This window comes from Hevea brasiliensis, unplaced genomic scaffold, assembly GCF_030052815.1.
Source record: "Hevea brasiliensis isolate MT/VB/25A 57/8 unplaced genomic scaffold, ASM3005281v1 Scaf581, whole genome shotgun sequence".
Lineage (NCBI taxonomy): Eukaryota > Viridiplantae > Streptophyta > Magnoliopsida > Malpighiales > Euphorbiaceae > Hevea > Hevea brasiliensis.
This window is the reverse complement of record NW_026615119.1, coordinates 21946-42887: the sequence shown is the minus strand read 5'-3', so window position 1 is coordinate 42887 and position 20942 is coordinate 21946. Positions and strand designations below refer to the sequence as shown.

Below are 20942 nucleotides of genomic sequence, written 5' to 3'. Positions count from 1 at the left end.
AACTATTGATGATCTTCAACTGGCATTTAAGCGGAAACATCTAACCTCCAGAAAACTCGTTCAGTTCTACCTCAAAGAAATCCACAAGCTCAATCCTCTCCTTCGTGACAAGGGTAAAGCCACTTTTGGCTGAAAGTTAAAATAATAATGATGATAAATTACAAGCACCGAAGTATGGCGGTATATGCATGTGAAAGGAAGGTAGTGGAAATTGAGTTTGGGCCCACATCTTCTTTTCTTATCTGATAAGCTTTTGTCCAGCAAATAAATTGCTGTAAAATGGTTGCTTAACCATGTTGAAAAGAGAGTGGTATACTAGCTGTATAAGTCGGCTATTTTAGCCATCGTAACCGACTCATATATATATATATAACTCTTGTATTTGTGTAAAAAGATATATGAGAGGTGTGAAGTGTGTGAGTAGTGAGGAAATCTTAGAGAAAAAATATTGTCTTCTCATATTGTAATCTCTTCCACATATAGTGAAAATTTTCTTCTATTGTATGTCTATTTCTATCTTTTTCTTCAACTCTGTTATTGTTGTCAGATATATTTCTTGTACCCAAATAACATGATCATTTTATATATATCTTCAGTCCTCAATAGTGGTATCAGAGCCAAAGGTTGTAGATATTGTAAACTGATTTCAGTTGGGGAGCAGGTCTGTGTCAATACCATGGCAGCCAAGTATGAGATTGAGAAATTCAACGGGAGTAATTTCTCCCTATGGAAATTAAAGATAAGGGCAATTTTGAGGAAGGACAATTGTTTAGCGGCAATTGAGGACAGACCCACAGGGATAACTGATGACAGATGGAAAGAGATGGATGACAATGCAATTGCTAATCTACATCTAGCAATGGCAGATACAGTTTTATCAAGTGTTGCTGAAAAGAAGACAGCAAAAGAAATTTGGGACACGCTCACCGGATTGTACGAGGCAAAGTCACTTCACAACAAGATCTTCTTAAAGAGGAGATTTTATACTCTTCGAATGAGTGAATCCACATCAGTAACGGATCACATCAACAATCTTAATACGTTATTTTCTCAACTTACAGCGTTGGAATATCATATAGCAGAAAATGAACGTGCAGAGCTTCTACTTCAAAGTCTACCCGATTCATATGATCAACTCATCATCAATTTGACAAATAATATTCTCACGGACTATCTAGTCTTCAATGATGTTGCAAATTCTTGTTTTGGAAGAGGAGTCCAAAGCAAAAATAAAGAAGATAAATTGTTCACTTCGCAACAAACAGAGGCATTATTGATGATGATAGGGAGATCAATGGAACGTGGTTCTAGTGGGAGTCAAAACCATAGCAAATTGAAGTCACGAAGCAAGAAAAATTTTAAATGCTACCATTGTGGCAAAAGAGGGCATGTGAAAAAGGATTGTTGGCATTATAAGAAGACTATAGAAAAAGCTCCTGAAGTAAAAACTTCTCAAGGATGTGTTGCAAGTACCTTAGATGATGGAGAAATCTTGTACAGCGAAGCAGCAATAAGTTCTAAAGGTGGAAAACAGCTCACTAATATTTGGATAATGGATACGGGAGCAACTTGGCACATGACTCCATGACGAGACTGGTTTTGCACTTATGAATCTATCTCGGAAGGATCTGTGTTCATGGGAAATGATAATACCTTAGAATTGCTGGAGTTGGTACTATCAAATTAAAAATGTATGATGGTACTATTCGAATAGTTGAAGGAGTACGACATGTGAAGGGCTTGAAGAAAAATCTATTGTCTCTTGGGCAATTAGATAACCTCGGATATAAGACTCATATTGTAGATGGGATCTTGAAGGTTGTAAAAGATGCTCTGGTGGTGATGAAGGCAGAAAAGATCACAGCTAATCTATTTGTGCTTTTAAGAGATACATTGCAGAAAGTAGATGCATCAGTTGCAGCAGTTAGCCAAGAATCAGAAATAACGATGATGTGGCATTACAAACTAGGCCATATGTCAGAACGTGGTTTGAAGATTCTTGCTGAACGTAATTTGCTTCCTGGACTCAAATCAATAAGCTTACCTTTCTGTGAGAAATGTGTTTTAAGCAAACAGAATAGATTAAAGTTTAATAGATCTACTGCTAGAAGCAAACACATTCTAGACTTGATTCATTCTGATGTATGGGAATCACCAGAAATATCCTTAGGAGGTGCAAAGTATTTTGTGTCATTCATTGATGATTACTCCATGAGACTATGGGTGTACCCAATCAAGAAGAAGTCAGATGTGTTTCCACTATTCAAAGACTTCAAGGCACAAGTAGAACTTGAAATTGGGAAAAGGATCAAATGCTTAAGGACAGATAATGGTGGAGAATACACGGATGGTAATTTTCTGGCATTTTGCAAGCAAGAGGGTATTCAAAGGCAATTTACAGTTGCATATACACCTCAGCAAAATGGAATAGCATAGCGGATGGACAAAACTCTCCTGGAAAGAACAAGAGCTATGTTGAGAACAGCAGGTCTAGCCAAGTCTTTTCAAGCGTAAGCGATTAAAGCGCACATATGTGATAAATCGGTCACCATCAACTGCAATTGAATTAAAGACGCCAATGGAGATATGGAGCGGTAAGTCAGCAGATTATTCTTCACTAAAAGTATTTGGGTGTCCTGCATATGTAATGTATAATTCTCAAGAAAGAACAAAATTGGATCCGAAATCCAGAAAATGCATATTCTTGGGGTATGCTGACGGTATTAAGGGGCATCGCCTGTGGGATCCCACTACTCGCAATGTTATAGTCAGCAGAGATGTAATATTTGCAGAAAATGAACTGCAAAGTGATCAAGAAAATGACAGCACTTCTAAAGAGACTACTACAGTTCAAATAGAAGAAAAATCTGAAAATTCTTCTGAAGCAGAATCAGAGCATGAAGAACAAGAACCAAATGAGGCCAATGATGTTCGACGATCAACACGTCAAACAAGGAAACCAGCATGGCACTCAGACTATGTTGTGGCAAGCCATGCATATTGTCTTCTAACAGAAGATGGAGAGCCATCAACCTTTCAGGAGGCTATAAAGAGCCCATATGCCTCTCTGTGGATGACAGCAATGCAAGAAGAAATGGAAGCTTTACATAGAAATAAGACTTGGGAACTTGTTCCACTCCCACAAGGAAGGAAAGCCATTGGTAATAAGTGGGTCTACAAGATCAAGCGAGATGGTAATGATCAGATAGAATGATATCGTGCTAGATTGGTGGTTAAAGGATATGCTCAGAAAGAAGGTATTGACTTCACTGAGATCTTCTCTCCAGTTGTTAGACTTGCTACTATCAGAGTAGTCCTTGCTATGTGTGCTGCATTGGATCTGCATCTAGAACAATTGGATGTAAAGACAGCGTTTCTTCATGGTGAACTTGAAGAAGAGATATACATGCTCCAACCAGAAGGTTTCGAGGAACAAGGAAAAGAAAACTTGGTTTGCAGGTTAACCAAATCTCTATACGGTCTAAAGCAAGCGCCAAAGTGTTGGTATAAGAGATTTGATTCCTTCATTATTAGCCTTGGATACAACAGATTGAATTCAGACCATTGTACGTATTACAAAAGGTTTGGTGATAATGATTTTATCATTCTACTGTTGTACGTGGATGACATGTTAGAAGTAGGCCACAACAAAGATCAAGTCTAAGAATTGAAGGCACAGTTGGCTAGGGAATTTGATATGAAGGATTTGGGACCAGCAAACAAGATTTTAGGAATGCAAATTAACCGAGACAGAAAAAATAGAAAGATTTGGCTTTCTCAGAAGAATTATCTGAGGAAAGTCTTGCGGCGCTTCAACATGCAAGATTGTAAGCCAATTTCTACCCCACTTTCTGTTAATTATAAATTATCCTCAAGTATGTGTCCTAGCAATGAAACAGAGAGGATGGAAATGTCTCGAGTGCCGTATGCATCAGCAGTGGGAAGCCTTATGTATGCAATGATCTGCACAAGGCCAGATATTGCTCAACCAATTGGCATGGTTAGTCGTTTTATGGCAGATCCTGGTAAAGAGCATTGGAATACTGTTAAGAGGATCCTAAGATATATTAAAGGAACCTCAGATGCTATGTTATGTTTTGGAGGATCAGAATTAATTGTCAGAGGCTATGTTGATTCAGATTTTGCAGGTGATCTTGATAAAAGAAAATCCACTACAGGCTATGTGTTCACACTTGCTGGAGGAGCTGTAAGCTGGCTATCTAAGTTACAGACTGTTGTAGCTTTGTCTACTACAGAAGCTGAATACATGGCAACTACAGAAGCATGCAAGGAAGCAATTTGGATTCAAAGGTTAATGGAAGAACTCGGGCACACTCAACAGAAAATTTCAGTATATTGTGACAATCAGAGTGCCTTGCACATTGCAAGGAATCCAGCCTTTCATTCAAGGACAAAACACATAGGAGTACAATATCATTTTGTTCGAGAAGTAGTGGAAGAAGGAATTGTGGATATGCAGAAGATTCACACTAAAGACAACCTAGCAGATGTAATGACAAAGCCAGTCAACGATAATAAGTTTAAATGGTGTAGATCCTTCCATGGCCTATTGAAAACATAAGCAGCATGGATTTGGCAAGAGGAGAAAGTTTTTTGAAAGCTCACCAAAAGTGACTTTTAAGTGGGAGATTGACAAGGGTAAAGCCACTTTTGGCTGAAAGTTAAAATAATAATGATGATAAATTACAAGTACCGAAGTATGGCGGTATATGCATGTGAAAGGAAGGTAGTGGAAATTGAGTTTGGGCCCACATCTTTTTTTCTTATCTGATAAGCTTTTGTCCAGGAAATAAATTGCTGTAAAATGGTTGCTTAACCATGTTGAAAATAGAGTGGTATATTAGCTGTATAAGTCGGCTATTTTAGCCACCGTAACCGACTCATATATATATATAGAACTCTTGTATTTGTGTAAAATATATATGAGAGGTGTGAAGTGTGTGAGTAGTGAGGAAATCTTAGAGAAAAATATTGTCTTCTCATATTGTAATCTCTTCCACATATAGTGAAAATTTTCTTCTACTGTGTGTCTATTTCTATCTTTTCTTCAACTCTGTTATTGTTGTCAGATATATTTCCTGTACCCAAATAACAAGATCAGTTTATATATATCTTCAGTCCTCAACACTTCGATGGGTCATAGAAGTGAACCCTGATTCTCTCTACCTAGCTGATAAGGCTGACCAAAAGCGCAAGGCTAAGGCTCCAGGTTCTTTGCATAGTTTACATGGCATTCCTATCCTGCTTAAAGATAACATCGCTACCAAAGATAAGCTCAACACCACTGCTGGCTCGTTTGCGCTGCTTGGTTCAGTCGTTCCCGAGATGCAGGTGTGGTGGTGAGGTTGAGGAAAGCTGGAGCCATCATATTAGGGATGGCTAGCATGACAGAATGGGCTGCTTTTAGATCGAAATTTTTACCTCGTGGTTTCTGTGGGAGAAAAGGTCAAGGAAGGGTAAGCCCACCATAAGGTCCTTGTATTCCTATTAATTAGTCAAGTGATTTCAATTGCGTAATAGATAAATAAGGGGATTATGTTTGAGTGTGGTTGCAGAATCCTTATGTTCTATCAGCAGGGACATGTGGGTCAAGTAGCGGATCAGGAATATCAGTAGCAGCAAATATGGTAGCAGTGTCCCTGGGGACTGAGACTGATAGCTCCATCTTATGTCCATCCAGTGTTAACTCCATTGTGGGTATCAAACCAACCGTTGGTCTCACTAGCAGAGCTGGAGTCGTCCCAATCTCCCCTAGACAGGATTCAGTTGGGTAGGTGATACTGGTGTTAACAAACAGTTATTTGGTTTGTAGAACATTTTCCACTTATTTTCCAAGATTTTTTCAGTTTCTAATTCAATTTTGATGTGTTTATAAGAATTGCTTGAGAAAAGAACTTCTCTGAACCAATAATTCCTCTGCTGAACTCTCCATTCATGAACTCTGCATCTACACAGACTATCCATCTATAATGGAAATTAGCTTCGTTGTACTTTTCTGTATTCATTTTGTTTTAGTTTTCTTTATGTTCTTACTGATTTTACTTCTCTCCATAAAGAAATTCGAACTTAATCTGAGATGATGGTTGAATATTTAGTCTTTTTGGACATGAATATGCACATAAGTGATTTGGTGAATTGAGAATTTTATTCTGTGATTATTATTGACAAAGGAATTGTCACATGTTGGATGGAGCAGGCCAATGTGCCGAACAGTGAGAGATGCTGTTTATGTCCTTGATGCTATTGTAGGCTTTGATTATTATGATAATGCGACTAGAGGTGCAGCCAAGTTCATTCCACGCGATGGCTACAAGCAGTTCCTTAAGCCTGATGGCCTTATAAGGAAGCGATTAGGGATAGTCAGGAATCCTTTCTTCAAGTTCTATAATGACGAGGGATCTGTTAAAACTCGAGCTTTCAAGCACCACCTCGACACACTAAGGTAATAGAATGAGACTTTCATAGTTCTAGTTTAAATAATCCACTAGAGAATTGGTTTAATTTTTGATAAGCATAACTTGATGAAACATTTCTGTGAAAAAAAAAAGGGAAAAAGGAGCAATTCTGGTAGATCATTTGGAAATTTCCAACATCGATGAGATCATAAATTTCACTGGAAGTGGTGAATATAATGCATATCTGGCCGAGTTCAAGCCAGCGATTAATGCATACCTAAAACAACTGGTGAAATCCACAGTGCGAACCTTAGCAGACCTCATTGCCTTCAACAAGAAATTCTCCAACTTGGTAAGTAGGTGATTTGATTTTATTTCAATGTGCATTCCTTGGTAGATTACAGAATGTGGTTGATTTTTTTTCAATGGCTGTGCAGGAAAAGACCAAGGAATATGGTCAAGACACGTTTGAAGCTGCTGAATCTTTGAAGGGGGCTGACAAACTGCTAAAGATAGCAGTGGCAAATTTGAACAGAATTTCAAGCAATGGTTTTGAGGAATTGGTGAGGAAGCATAAACTAGACGCACTAGTGACTCCTTATGATTTTGGAATGAGCTCATATGCCTCAACTCTTCTTGCATTCAGAGGACATCCAGGAATCACTGTCCCTGCTGGGTATGACACTGAGGGGGTGCCCTTTGGGATCTGCTTTGGAGGATTAAAGGGTACAGAACCAAAACTAATAGAGATCGCTTATGGCTTTGAGCAAGCTACTAAGATTAGGAAGCCTCCTTCATTCAAGCCTTGAATCTTTAACGTGAAATTGGAAGCCTTCGGCAGTTCATTTTGAAGTCAAGGATTCAGAATAAAGTCTCCAAATTTCTTTAGCTTGTACAAGTATTTAACATGACTATTTGCCTGCAAACCAAGGGCAAAAGGACAAAATGTGATGTCATTCTATCCCATTTGAGGCTAAGTCAGCACCTGCAAGTTCAGTATGGTAGCACCCTTGTAATCTGGGTAAAACCTTAAGTTTGAGTTTTTATTTATTTATTTTTTTTCCTTATAACCCTAAAACAAAGATTGAGATAATGGCATTTAAATTTTTTTTAATTATAAAAAGTATCCATGTAAATTGAAATGGATTTAAAATTAATTTTTATTAAATTTTTTTTTTTTTACTTAAGCATTGATGGATTGAGTAATAGTAAGTTACTACCATTAATACGTAAAGAGATATATCTTTAAACTTGAAAATTTATAAATATTATTTTGAAAATATATTTATATTTAATTAATTATTTATATAAACAAGTTTGGATAACAAATATTCAAAACACACAAAACTCAAATATGACTCAAACTTAATGTATGTATTATTTTCTAAATCAAATTATATACTATCCAAACACATTATAATAGAATTCGATCAAATTAGATATTTAAAAATATTTTACCGTTCTCATTCCTACCTCACCAATGACATGTAAAATAAGGTTAAAAAACATATAAAATAATATTTTTAAAATTAATTATTTTATTTTTATTATTTATTTATAAAATTGACAACCAAGTTAAAAATCAATTTCAGCATTTGAAATTTATTAAAAAAATTTTTAATATATTCATATATTTTAGAGAAAAGTAAAAAAAAAAAATTTGTAATTTTAAGATTTAACACATTAGGAATCGTAGTTTAATTTTTATTAATTTGATATTTTTTATTTTCCTCTATTGGTAAACATAGTTTAAACTGTTAGTTACTGTTAAATGACATTGACATGGTAAATATGTAGTGCTAATGTGGCAATGCATGGCGGATGTGACGTTGACATGGCGGCACATGGAATGGTAGTCTTATGTGACTAGCACCAAGTGTTTACTCCGTTAGTATTGCTTAACAGTAACTAACGATTTAAATCATATTTTATATAAAAAGAAAATATAGGATATCAAATTGAAAAAATCAAACTGCAGTCTCTCTTGCATCAAAATGTGAAATCAAATTATTTTTTTTTATTTTTCTCAATTTTTTATTCCTTAATATAAGAAAAAAAAAGACAAATAATAACAGGCAATAGTCAATATTCATTAAAAATTTCTTTCTTTTTAGTGATTTTATTAAAGTTTAAAAATCATTTTTCTTTCTTTAAGAATCATTTTAAAAAAAAGTTTAATTTTTTCTTAAACTAAATATTTTTTTATGAGCAAAATTTTTATTAAATTAAAGTTCAGGAAAAACTTAAACCAAATAATTTATCTGTGAAAAAAATAGAGAATGTTTTCAACCAGGTTAATTAAACGAAGGAAGAAAAAGATATAAACAGATGGACTTTCCCTCTACAGAGAGGGATGTTCCCACTAAATAGAGATATTCCGAACGGCATAAAAACAAAATGATTATTGGTGGAACTGAGCATTGTCCTTCTGCCTATTCCAACGTTGCCATCATATAAAACATTGGCCTGGCGCACTACCATGGACAATCCATCGTGCCTAAAAGCAACACCACTACGCCACGCCAATTGCACTTTTCTACTCTCCTTAGCCAAACTACACATAATTACAAAAAATTTAATGATTTATGTTCATCCAATGCCCATCAATGAAGTGTTAATTGTTCTCTCACTAGCAGAGATGGGGTTATGAAATTAGAGCACCACTAACTAATGCTGAATATATAAAACAACAGCATCAGATGCTGTGCAATTCCTCTAGATGCCATTGCAAGCTTTGATTAATTCCAATTAATGCTGCTGTTAGTGCTACCAAAGTAGGCGAGAATTACGCATTCCAAAAGCTGGCTGCAAACAGTTTCAAAGGCAAGCAACTGGGAAAACTCAGGAATCCATTCATCAGTTTCACTAATGATATTGAGGGATCTGTTCTTCAATTTTGAGAATTGGTAAGGTTTGCAGAGCATATAAAAAAAATTGAACTATTTTGAATTAAATGTTCTTCAAGACGACAGCCAACTTTTACTAGCTCCTTTCAATGGTTATGCAGGAACGGTCGGGTTTGTATGGGGATCAATTGATCCGACTTAGTCGGATGATATATGCTAAGTTTTTGTGGAATATTTAACAAAAATTATTTTACTTACAAAAAAAATTGGCTATGCAGGTAAATCTCATGGTCAAGAGGACTGATTCAAGGAATTAGAGCTCCTGCTGGCTGTATATATTTTCTTAGGATGATTTTTCTAAGAAAAAACAGTTCTTTAAACTATAAACTGAATTTTATTTATTCGCTTGTGATTTTTGTATTGATGAATATCTGAATTGTTCATGTTAAAATGATATTTTGCTCACTATTATATTATAACATGATTATTTCGTGTTAATTTATCCCGCAGCAATAGCTGAAGGAACTATTTGGCAAGCCCCCAAAATTTCTTGCTGTTAAGAAATATTTGATAACGCAACTGAAGGAACCAGTCCACGCAAGATGTACATAGTCCACCCTTGAACGAGTGCTCATGGCCCGCAAACTTGCCGGCAAGTTTCTCTTTGAGAGAAACTACAATACCATCTTGTCCTAGGAGTCCTTCAACGTGTAGGATTAGAAGAGCATGATAGGGTATTTCTCTTGGATTAAAAGTGTAATTAAAAGAGTGGAAATATGTCACACCCACCCCTAACCTATAGAGATTGATATAACAGAGAAAACTGATAAAATTTTCTCTAAATTTATAGCTAAAAGAACACATGAAACCTGTGAAAATGCATCTGATATGTATACAAAATATAGCTCTGCGCCCATCAAACATATTTAGATACATAAATATTCATTTATCCTCTCTGTGAATATCAAAAAAAATATTTGGAGATCAGAGCTTCTAGCTATCTTTACACATATGCAATGAACTAAAACTAAATAAATATTCAAAAGAAGCATATTGGCCCAACCTCCACTAGATTCTATAGTTGACAAAGTGGAAGAGAGGACAACGCTAAAGGAGAGACTGCTAGTGGTGGAATCAACAAAAAGAATCTGAAATATTGAAAAATTAAGAGGGTGAGTACAACTACTTAGCGAGCAGATAAATAAATAACATAGGGGGAACAAATAAGGTTTTGATACTTATAGTACCAATTCTACTATATTAGAACAGGTCAGCTGAATAAATATCATTTAATCCAATTCATGTAGCTGAGCTGAAATAAAATTCATGCTGTAACAATATTGGTGAAACAAATATATTAAAATTATAAAATCTGCAGTACCTCATACACTCGCAATCTGCTTCTTCTAGATAATGCTACCATATCAGACACAATAATAAACTTTAGCAGCCTGAGAGCAATACTGGCATATTGAGCTCTATGATGACACTACCGACCCAAGCGCAATAAAAATATTTATCATACACAAGTGCAAAGCTAATCCCAAAGAGCGACCACCTGATATACGCCCCAAAAGCTATGTGTATATCAAGCACTATCTCAAAGACAGTATAAATATAAGCTGAGCTAAAAATAATTCACCCGTTATTGGGGTGTTGTCTATTCGATGCATATATTGAGTGTATTCGGCCATTTATCAAGCTGTAATTGTAAATCTCATTTTATTTAATAATAAAATATAAAATTACCATTCTCTGTTCCCATTTTCATACTTATAAATAATAATATAAATAATTTACATTTAATAAAATACTAATGTTATATATTTATCTACTCACTTGTATTATAGATAATACAAAATCTAAACAGCTGGATAACCCCTATGGTCTACGACTGGAGCTAGGTCATTTCTTAAAATTAAAGAGAATAATAATATATCAAGAAAGAAATTTAATTCTTAGGATGGAAGAGTGGAAAGTAAAATGTATAATGTACTTTAAAAATTCTAATAAAGGACTGATGATATAAATGTTCTCTAAAAATCTAATAATTCTAACAAGCACTCAATAAATCATAATATATCATATGGTAATTGAAATAATTCTTAAATAAATATACGTCTTTAACGTCTTTAACATCCATGAGATTATTTTATTCGTTACTCAAAATTATCCATTGTACCTATCCTGTAGCAAAAGATGCAGTGTAATATTCACATGATCAACAACAATTTCACATCATATAAATTAAAAATATCTATTTATAATTCTAACATGGTTTACTGTCAAATCAACCTAGCAGCTTAATTTAAACATGCATAAAATAATAGTAATTACTATTTACAACTTCTACTTTCCTTACATGCTCTTAAACTCATCAATATTAAAAATATCAAAAAGGGGCAGCCATGGCCAATTTAGGGCTTATATAAATCCTTTAGTAATCACCACACCCATTGGTAAGCATCATTCGAAGCAAACTTATCAATATAAACCGTCCCTCCAAACTTCAATTTCCTCCTTCTTCAATCACTAACTCAAATGACGACTTGGGAACAACTTCTAGGTTGCTGTATAAGGTTAAAGAAAAGCTACATGCTCTCATGAATGTTAAATGAGCTATTGATGGACAGCCAAATGGGTTTCTATCCCTCACTCAACCATCTTCTGGGTGAGAAAGTAAGAAATAATATTGTTTAATGGAAAAAGGTAGATGTAGAGAAATTACCATGAAGAGTATGACTGAAAATAAGGATCAAAACCTCAAAATTGGAGAGGGTAGTCGCTGTCCTCCTTTTCCTTCCTTCAATCAAGTGGGTCTAAATTGAGAGAAACGGTGATTAGGCGTTCTCAATGAAGGATTTCTGTTTAGGAAGACAAGAATAGGTACTGAAGACTTGATTTAATCAAAGAAATGGATTGATTTCAGGTTTGGGTCATTCTCCCTCTCAATTCCCTGTTTTGGCGCTCAAGCAGAAAAGGGGACTCTGTTTTCTTGCCCTATACCGATTCTGCTCTGTTTTGGTTCTTTTTTTATCTCTTTTTTTTTTTATTACTTTTCCTCTGTTGACTTTTCGTTCTTCCTTTTTCTTAGTTCTTCTTTTATTTTGATTGGCCTGAACAAAAATTTTCATAATAGATAATATTTCCAGGAATACAGTACCTAGCATTCTCATCAACCAAATCAGGACCACGCCCTCTAAAATTGTGATGTTGATCTGAATCCAATTGTCATAGTGCTGGCTTTTCTTGTTGTCTGGAAGTGACCTAAGAATCTGCTTAAAAATTAAGACGCCATGTTATTAGTTACCTTTCCCATGGTGGCGCACCTCATATCAGTACATGCAATTTGAGAGTGCCTTGAATCTTCTATTCCAGAAACAATCACTGATGCTTTTGAAAAATATTTTAAAAATTTTTACCTCAAATCATATAAAAAATTAATTAAAAGCATTGATTGGGACAACTATATATATAAAATTTTGAATTTAATAAAAAACAACTCAAATTATATGTTGGTGGCCAAATTAATACCAGTAAGTGGAAATTTTCGTAGGATAGGCAGACCTTGTCCTTAGGCTTGGCTCAACTTGCTTGAGGCAAGGCTCATCCTGCCAAATCGCACGCTTGGGCGAGGCTGAAATGACCTTAACAGTTGTCGGCTTGCCGTAGGGTATGATGATTTACTGTCGACGGCTTAGCTCTTGCTCCCTTTTCCATAGATCTTCTAGGGGAATATATCTTTCTAAAACTTGAATATTTCCTTCTAAAGCTTCAACTATCTGCTTTGTACATAAACGAATGAAAAAGATTGTGCTTTGTCAGAATAAGTAAAACTATACACTAAGAATGCGTTTGATATGGCATATAAATGTTCACCCCTTTACTCTTTTGGTAAACATGGGAAGGGGGTGATTGGTGTCACCCCTCCCCTCCAAGGATAATTAAAGACGAAATAAGGGATGATTTTGTTTTTCAAAAAAAGTTAGTTATGTAATTAATTATACGAATTTATTATTATTATAAAAATTACCAAATTTTATCTTAAAATAAAAATTAAACTCTATATATAATAACTTACCTCATTCATTTGTGGTCGATCTTCTGGATTATCATTTAAACAAGCTAAAGCACAAGCTATCACTTGCTTCATTTCATTGTTGTGATAGCCCTGCAATCTTTTATCAATAAAATCATAGTTGCCATTGGACAAACCTTTTCGGAGCCGAGGTACAGCCTGAAAATTAATAGAGGAAAGCATTTATTATTTTTCCCAGGCAATAAAGATTTTATTTCCAAAATATACACTAAATTAATCGAGGAACAATTATGTACCCATTGAACTATGTTAGGGTTGCCATTGAAACTGATATCATCATGTTGTTTCCCTGTAACTTCCTCCAAAACGAATACACCAAAAGAATAAGCATAGGTCTTCTCCGTGAATCTCCTCGTATGGAAATATTCAGGAGGCATATAACTGCAGTTGGAGATGAAAAAGTTGTGAGATATGAGAACGGTTCAACAAATATTCTTTAAAGGTAAATATGGTAAAATGTATTTTCTTTTTGGTAGTTTTCCCAGTATGCCAAAATATAATTTAGTTCAGGCAGCATAATAGAATTTTTATTTTTACCCAGTAGAGACACGAGGAGCAGAATTTGAGAGAAAATTGGCACGTCCATACTCTGCAAACTGGATAAAAATGACTCAAGTAAATTTATTGCATTGTACAGTTTAACACCAAATAAAAAAAAAAAAAGGTCAGTTTGCATAAAAAAAGTTTAATAGTCCAATCCAAATTTAACGATACAGTCAACATCTTCTAATGTTAACAATACTTCCTGGTCCCACTACCATGATCAATTTTCTCCGTTTGTTATTATTCTATTGCAAATTGCACATGTAAAAAAAAAGCTTCATTTGGCACTGAGGTTCACAATGGAAAAAGCACTTTTCTAAAGAAATATCATAAAAAAAAATATTTTAAAATTTTGAAGTTTTTATAATTAAAACTTATTAAATTTAATTTTAAATTAATTTTAAAATTTTTAACTAATATATTTAAAAATGTGTTTTCCTGATCCAACAAATATCTAAAAAAATGAGAAAGGCTTCTCTTAATATTTGCTTTAAAAAAAAAAAAAAAACAATGTCTAACATACCCAAAGTGAGGTGAGTTTCTGTTTCTTATCATAAAGGGAAAGGATGTATGTAGTAGTGAATGATAAGCTGAACCTCAATTGAACTAATTAAGTGCAGTTAAATGTTGTTCAGATCAACTGCATAAATATGCAAGATACAAATTCAGGAATATTTTCAATGCAAATTATATAAATACAATACCCAAAGCAAATTATATAAATACAATACCCAAATATATAGAAAAGATTATCAATAATTGATCATTTGAGTTTGTAATAATCACCTTCACTTTCATATTATCATCAATATAAATTCGATCTCTATGGAAGAAGTCATACAAATCCCAGGGTTCATCTGAAAATACATCACAAATGAAATGTGAAAACGCAGGTACCAACAATTTAAACCTGAAAACGAAATGAGGCTTATTAGCCAAGGCATAAACTCAGAATGCAGGGAATACTTACAGCGTTCCCACAGATATTCAAATATTTTCATCCCGCAATTGATGATTCTGCGCGAGATTTGCCATGGAGCAAATTCAACTCCTGCAATGTTTTCCATCTTTATAAGACAATAGATGTATAATAGCATATTTTCCGCCACATATTGTATGTCATCCTAACGAAATTGTGGATGCAACGCGAAGTAAATATCAAGTAAGTAGTCCAAATTAAATGGAATAGAACATTTAAGAGGCAAAATGTGGAATACTAAAACCTAATACATTAAACATTGGTTTTGTCTTAAGATTTTGGGTTAGATATGGTCTTGTTAATGATATGGTTCCCTCAAAGCCTTGCAAATAAAATGTCCTAGTTGTGGCAAAGGTAAGGCATACCTCGAAAATAAGAACCATAGGTTTTTTCCTCGGGAACAAACTCATAAACAAGCAGTCTATTTGCTCCTTCATTGCAGTATCGAATCAGGTTAACTAGATTTTCATGATGGACACTACTACTAATGGCTTTAATCTTCTTGTATTCATCTTCTTGCTCTCCAGGCTTATATTTAAATCTCTTAACTGTTACCGCTTCACCATTTAGGCATCCCTTGTACACTTGACCAGAACGACCCTCACCAAGAAAATTGTCGAGAGAGAAACCATCAGTGGCTGTAATTAGTTCTTTATAAGTAATTTCCCTCGGTTGATAATCTTGAAAATTGTCAGTGCCATTAGATGGAGTTTCTCGAATGTCGATGGGGGAACCATTAGCTGCCGCTGTATGTTCTTGGTCGGTGAATTCCCTCGGCTTAATGCCATCATTAGCTTCCGAAGGGACAAGAGGTTTCTGCACCATATGCTGGAGATGGTCTTCATGATGAGATCCGTTAGCCTTAGGGTTATCTGGATAAAGGAAGAGAAGGATAAATTAGAGATTGTGGTGTAAGATAAAGGACAACTTGTTAAAGGAAAAAGTTCATCAAAAATTAAGTCCAATAGATCACTCGAGAGAAATACTTCTACAATTATAAGTGGGAGATTGTAAAATTTTTTGTTTTTTTTAGCACGGTGACTTTGTTTTCAATAAAATATATATTTTTTTTCTTAAAAACCCACCATAAATGAATTGCTATATATATATATATATATATATATATATATATATATATATATATATATTAAAGTGCAAAATATGATCAATAAAAACAAAATAACTATAAAAAAATTTCTACTCAATTTTAATTTGATTATAAATTTCAATTGATTTTAATTTGGTTAAAATTAAAGCTTTAACTTATTTTAATTAAATTGGACGAATGTTCAGTAGAATTAAATTTAAAGTTTTACAATTGAAAATTTGTAACTAAATGAAAAGTGAAAAATTCAGTGACCAAATATTTAATTTTTCTATAAATAAAATGAATAAAAAATCTAGAAAAAGTATGTCAGAATTTCTATAAGAAATGAAACCTTTTTTAGTACTGTGTAAGAATTTATTATCTTCCCAATCCCATATCTGCTCCGGAGGTATAGTCCCTTCAAGAACTTCAATGATCTGCATAGCATGATGTAGCAATGTCAAAAAAGTTATGCAAACTGTGTAATTTTTTTCATTGATATATATATGTATATATACGCGTATGTATGCGCTAAGTTCTTACCTCTTTCATTTTTGGACGAAACTTTGAAGGTTTAAATATAGAAGCTATAGCACAATAAATCATGCGTTTCATTTCTTCTGCTGGATAACTTGTTAATTTGGAATCAACAAGATCTTCATATTTTCCCTTGCTCAAAGCTGATTCAATTCGGGTTCTTACCTAAATATTAAAAAATATATATATACATACATTCATTAGTTTTTTCCATCAGAATTAAGCTTTGATAATTTTCTAACATATTACTAATTGTGAGTTAACTCACATATTTGTAAATATATTTTAATTTTGAGAATTATCTACTAAAATAATTGGTCAAAACTCAAGCATTTAGAACTACATATCTGAATTATGAAAACCATATAAGTTCACTCATATTTTTAATATATTATTTGTTTACGTTCATTAAATAAAAAAATTTATATTTTAATTATCAAACTAAATTTAAAAAAAAAAAGTCAATAATTTATTTGTTTATACATAAAAATATTAAATTGCAGTAATATTGTAATCTATTAACAATAATTGTCATACCCATTCAATGATGTTAAAATTTGTCGCAGAAGGCTTTTTCCCGGTAATTAGTTCTAAAAGTACAACACCAAAAGAATAAATATCTGACTTCTCAGAAACTTTTTGGAAAGGAGAATGCTCTGGATCTGCATAACTGCATATAACAAAAAATATAGTTAATATTTTTTTTTCTTAAATGAAATTCTTTGCTAGGGAAGCCAAAAAATTGGTGCTATTCAATTTGTTGTTGTTTTATTTTCATATGTTGTAATTATTCAAAAAGTAAATCCTAATTAATAGCAATGTAAAATATAATTAATAACAAGAAAGAAATTTTGTGTCTTACACGTTAGTTCCCTTCATCATACTACTACTGATGTGAGTAATATCATCAGAAATCGGCAAAAATATGGCGAGTGAGAAATCTGCTACCTAAACAAAAATTATGTAAATAGATTAGGAGATTTATTTTGCCACATAATTTAATATCAAATACAATAAAGTAAACTTACATCCAAAATTAATGAGTTCAGATATGTACAGTTTTTCCAATGCCTTTTAAAAAGAAACTTTTAGCATTTAACTTAGAATTTAAATGCCAAAATTTTATTTTTTTTATTTATCAAACTATTCTAAATACCTTTGACTGGAATTCATTGTCAACGAGTATATTCGCAGACTTGATATCTCGGTGTATGATTTTAGGATCACCTGAACATATACACGTGGATTATGTGAGATTAGAAAAGTTTAACATGAGGATTTTTTTTTTTGCTTAGATTCAATTTACCATGGATTCAAAACACAAGATGGATAGTGAAACCTATCTATATTTTTATGTCTTGAATCCATGATGGACTAGATCTACGCAAGAATTTCCCTTAACATGAAATTGATTAATAACACCAAAAAAAAAAAATTGAAATTACATCAAGCCTCAACATTTAATTATTATAGCCTAGCAAGTAGCAAATAAATTATTGATTACTCACAGCCTTCATGTAGATATTGAATCCCTTTAGCAGAGCCGATTGCAATTTTCATTCTGTTGTCCCACGCCAAAAGCTCCTTTCCTTCTATATATCATAAGATCGTAATACCATATTTACAGCTATGCCCAGATAGTGATATGTATGAATATTTGAAGGCTTGAAAAGGGACTTACCATGCAAATGAAAATTCAAGGACTTATTGGGAACATATTCTAAAACAAGCAATTTATTAGCTTGTTCATTGCAGTACCCTTCCAGCTTAACAATATGTGGATGACTGACATTTCTAAGGAGCTCAATCTCCTCCAAATTTTTTTGGGGCTTTTCATGCTGTTCCTGTAGTGTTCTTTTAAGTTTTTTGATAGCTACGATTTTACCATCTAGCTCTCCCTCGTAGACTTGACCAAAAGAACCCTCGCCAAGTAGAAAGTTGTTGGAGAAATGACCAGTAGCCGCTGCTAGTTGTTCAAAGTTATATTTCTTCAGCTTATACGCTTGATGGTTCTCAGAGGTAGAAGCATGACCTTGATTCTCCTGATCATGAACTACTGAGCTAGATTCAATCGGATGTATAACCGGTGAGACGTGAGGTGGTGGAGTTGGTTGGGGTGTAAGTAACATAGATCCACCGTCTGAAAATTTATAATACACCTCAAAGTCAGAAGAGAAGGAAAACTGTGATTAAAGAGTACAGATCGTGGATCTGTCCACCAAAAATCTAAATAACTTCTAAAAAACGATTCCGTCATTTAACCCATATATACACATCCAGAAATGGAGCATCGAGGAGCATAAAATAGAAGTATAATTGAAGGGCCTCTATGGCACTAACCTTGATTCTCTTGATCCTGAACTGCAGAGCTAGATTCAATCTGATCTATAACTGGTGAGTGGTGAGGTGATGACACTGGTTGGAGTGCTGGTAATGTAGATCCACCATCTGAACAATTCATAACACGCCTCGAAGTCAAAAGAGAAAGAAATTTGTGAGAAAAGAGAAAAGATGGTGGATCTGTCCACCAAACATATTAAAAACGATTCCTTCGCGGAACTCATAAGAAATGGACCATTATGGAGAATAAAATAGAAGTAAAATTGAAGGGCCTCTATGGCACTAACCTTGATTCTCTTGATGCTGAACTACAGAGCTAGATTCAATCTGATCCATAACTGGTGAGTGGTGAGGTGATGTCACTGGTTGGAGTGCCGGTAATGTAGATCCACCATCTGAACAATTCATAACACGCCTCAAAGTGAAAAGAGAGAAAATTGTGAGCAAAAAGAAAAGATAGTGGACCTGTCCACCAAAAATCTAAATAACTTCTAAAAGACGATTCCTTCATCAAACTAATAAGAAATTACTTGGGACTAATACTTGAAGTATAATTTAAAAGCCTACTTTCATTTCTACACGCAACTCCTAGTAATTAGTCCCCAGTGACTTTTTTTTTTTAATTGTGAAATAGATCCCTTCCATAGAAAAGGAATATTTGTTTTCCTGAGACAAACTGCCCTGTTTTTGTAACCCACAGAACACTCTCTGTCTGTCTCTCTGCCCAAAGCTCTTACCTTCCCCTATCATCAAGTACATGGATTGGATTTTATTTCAGGTTGCTTCATATCACAACTCTGTAATTAACTTTTGAAAATGCTTTACAGATTTGTATTCAAAGATAAACAGATCAAAGAATGATCCTAAACCAGCATTCTTGTTAACACCAAACAAAACCCATTTCAGATCCTTGTTTCTTCCACCAGCAGATCCAAAAACTTGCATAATTTTGTACCAACAATCAGTTCAAACAAGAACCCAGAAATTCAAAACACAAGAAATTGAAGTTACTTGAAATGGGTATATTAAAAGTTTAACAAAATCTTTACAACATAAAGCAAATTCAAAGAAGAGGATGAAACACATCTCCATGGGACTAATACTTGGGACTCGCTAGTTAAAAAATTACCTTTTTTGTCAGTGCTGCCATGTTTATCAGTACTCGTGTTTCCAAAACAACACCCTAAGCAGGAAGCCATCAGAGTTGCAGGGACACTACAGTTAAGATTTAGGGTTTGAGAGAGATCAAGGAAAAGAAAGATATCTGAATGGAGAGGCAAGACTTTGAAGAGGGTAGGTTACCAGGTAAAGATTTTTTTGTGGGAAACCCATACAAGTAGCCGGTCCAAGTGTCTCCTAAATAATTATGTTAAAAATATAACAACTTGCAACAAAAAAAAAAAAAAAAATATATATATATATATATATATATATAAGAGAAAAAAAACATAACAGACAAATGTCTTCCCTTGTATTTTCAGAAGTTGACACTCCTACTCCAGCCGCCAAGTGTGAACCGTACTTCTCCCATTGATAAAAGTTGACAAGGACAGAATTAAAAGAAGATTGGATCTTAGTTATATCTCCTGCATTAATTTGAGAATTCGCTCTCATAAAATTTTGAAAACAAATCCTAATAATAGATTCATGAATTTGATATTTTATGAAATAAAAATGTATAGTTTTAAATTTGAAGAAGATTTAAATTTATTTATTTATTTATAATTGTTATTTTTAATTAAATTTATACACTATAATAAATATAATAAAATTTAATTATGCAATATAATGTAGTATTAATTTTTTATTATAGTAAAGTATTTATATGATGAATTAAAATTTAAAATTCTGAATTATAAATTAAGAACATGATAATTTATATAAAAAATAATGTCCCATATTATTTTTTTAAGGACTTGAGTGAGGTTTGAATACAGGATTCTTATTTTTTTTAATTATATTTATTTATTTTAAATAATATTTATTATTTTTAGTTATTTAAATAAATTTTATTTAAATTTTAGTAATAAATAAATATTATATTATTAAAGATAAATAAATGTTTATTTTTATATAATATTATTAGAGATAAATT

At 33.4% G+C, this 20942-nt stretch overlaps 2 protein-coding genes and 1 pseudogene across 10 annotated transcripts; 1 reads left to right on the top strand and 2 right to left on the bottom strand.

The window, feature by feature from the left end:
* The first annotated feature begins 4 nt into the window (after positions 1–4).
* Positions 5–7458, top strand: LOC131177561 (probable amidase At4g34880; annotated as a pseudogene).
* A 2674-nt stretch (positions 7459–10132) lies between these two features.
* Positions 10133–15022, bottom strand: LOC131177560 (proline-rich receptor-like protein kinase PERK15). 7 transcript variants are annotated; one of them, XM_058142602.1, is made up of 9 exons: positions 14875–15021; positions 14691–14761; positions 13899–13957; positions 13598–13742; positions 13344–13499; positions 12797–13044; positions 12426–12537; positions 11991–12081; positions 10133–10410 (listed from the first exon to the last, which is right to left on the bottom strand). In XM_058142602.1, exons 1-6 carry the CDS (start codon positions 14999–15001, stop codon positions 12946–12948), a joined length of 657 nt encoding a protein of 218 aa, XP_057998585.1. In that variant the 5' UTR covers positions 15002–15021; the 3' UTR covers positions 10133–10410; positions 11991–12081; positions 12426–12537; positions 12797–12945. The 7 variants fall into 7 exon arrangements, with proteins under 7 accessions (XP_057998585.1, XP_057998586.1, XP_057998584.1 ...); XM_058142603.1 differs by lacking the exon at positions 11991–12081 and having other exon boundaries at positions 12830–13044; positions 14875–15022; XM_058142601.1 differs by having other exon boundaries at positions 11991–12537.
* Positions 15023–15207: 185 nt separating this feature from the next.
* On the bottom strand, positions 15208–20166 carry LOC131177559 (proline-rich receptor-like protein kinase PERK15). 3 transcript variants are annotated; one of them, XM_058142595.1, is made up of 11 exons: positions 19977–20166; positions 19135–19242; positions 18848–18955; positions 18189–18647; positions 18016–18099; positions 17664–17734; positions 17370–17455; positions 17045–17177; positions 16514–16672; positions 16323–16407; positions 15208–15755 (listed from the first exon to the last, which is right to left on the bottom strand). In XM_058142595.1, exons 1-11 carry the CDS (start codon positions 20044–20046, stop codon positions 15223–15225), a joined length of 1896 nt encoding a protein of 631 aa, XP_057998578.1. In that variant the 5' UTR covers positions 20047–20166; the 3' UTR covers positions 15208–15222. The 3 variants fall into 3 exon arrangements, with proteins under 3 accessions (XP_057998578.1, XP_057998579.1, XP_057998580.1); XM_058142596.1 differs by having other exon boundaries at positions 18016–18096; positions 19977–20154; XM_058142597.1 differs by lacking the exon at positions 19977–20166 and having other exon boundaries at positions 18848–18975.
* Positions 20167–20942: the final 776 nt, after the last annotated feature.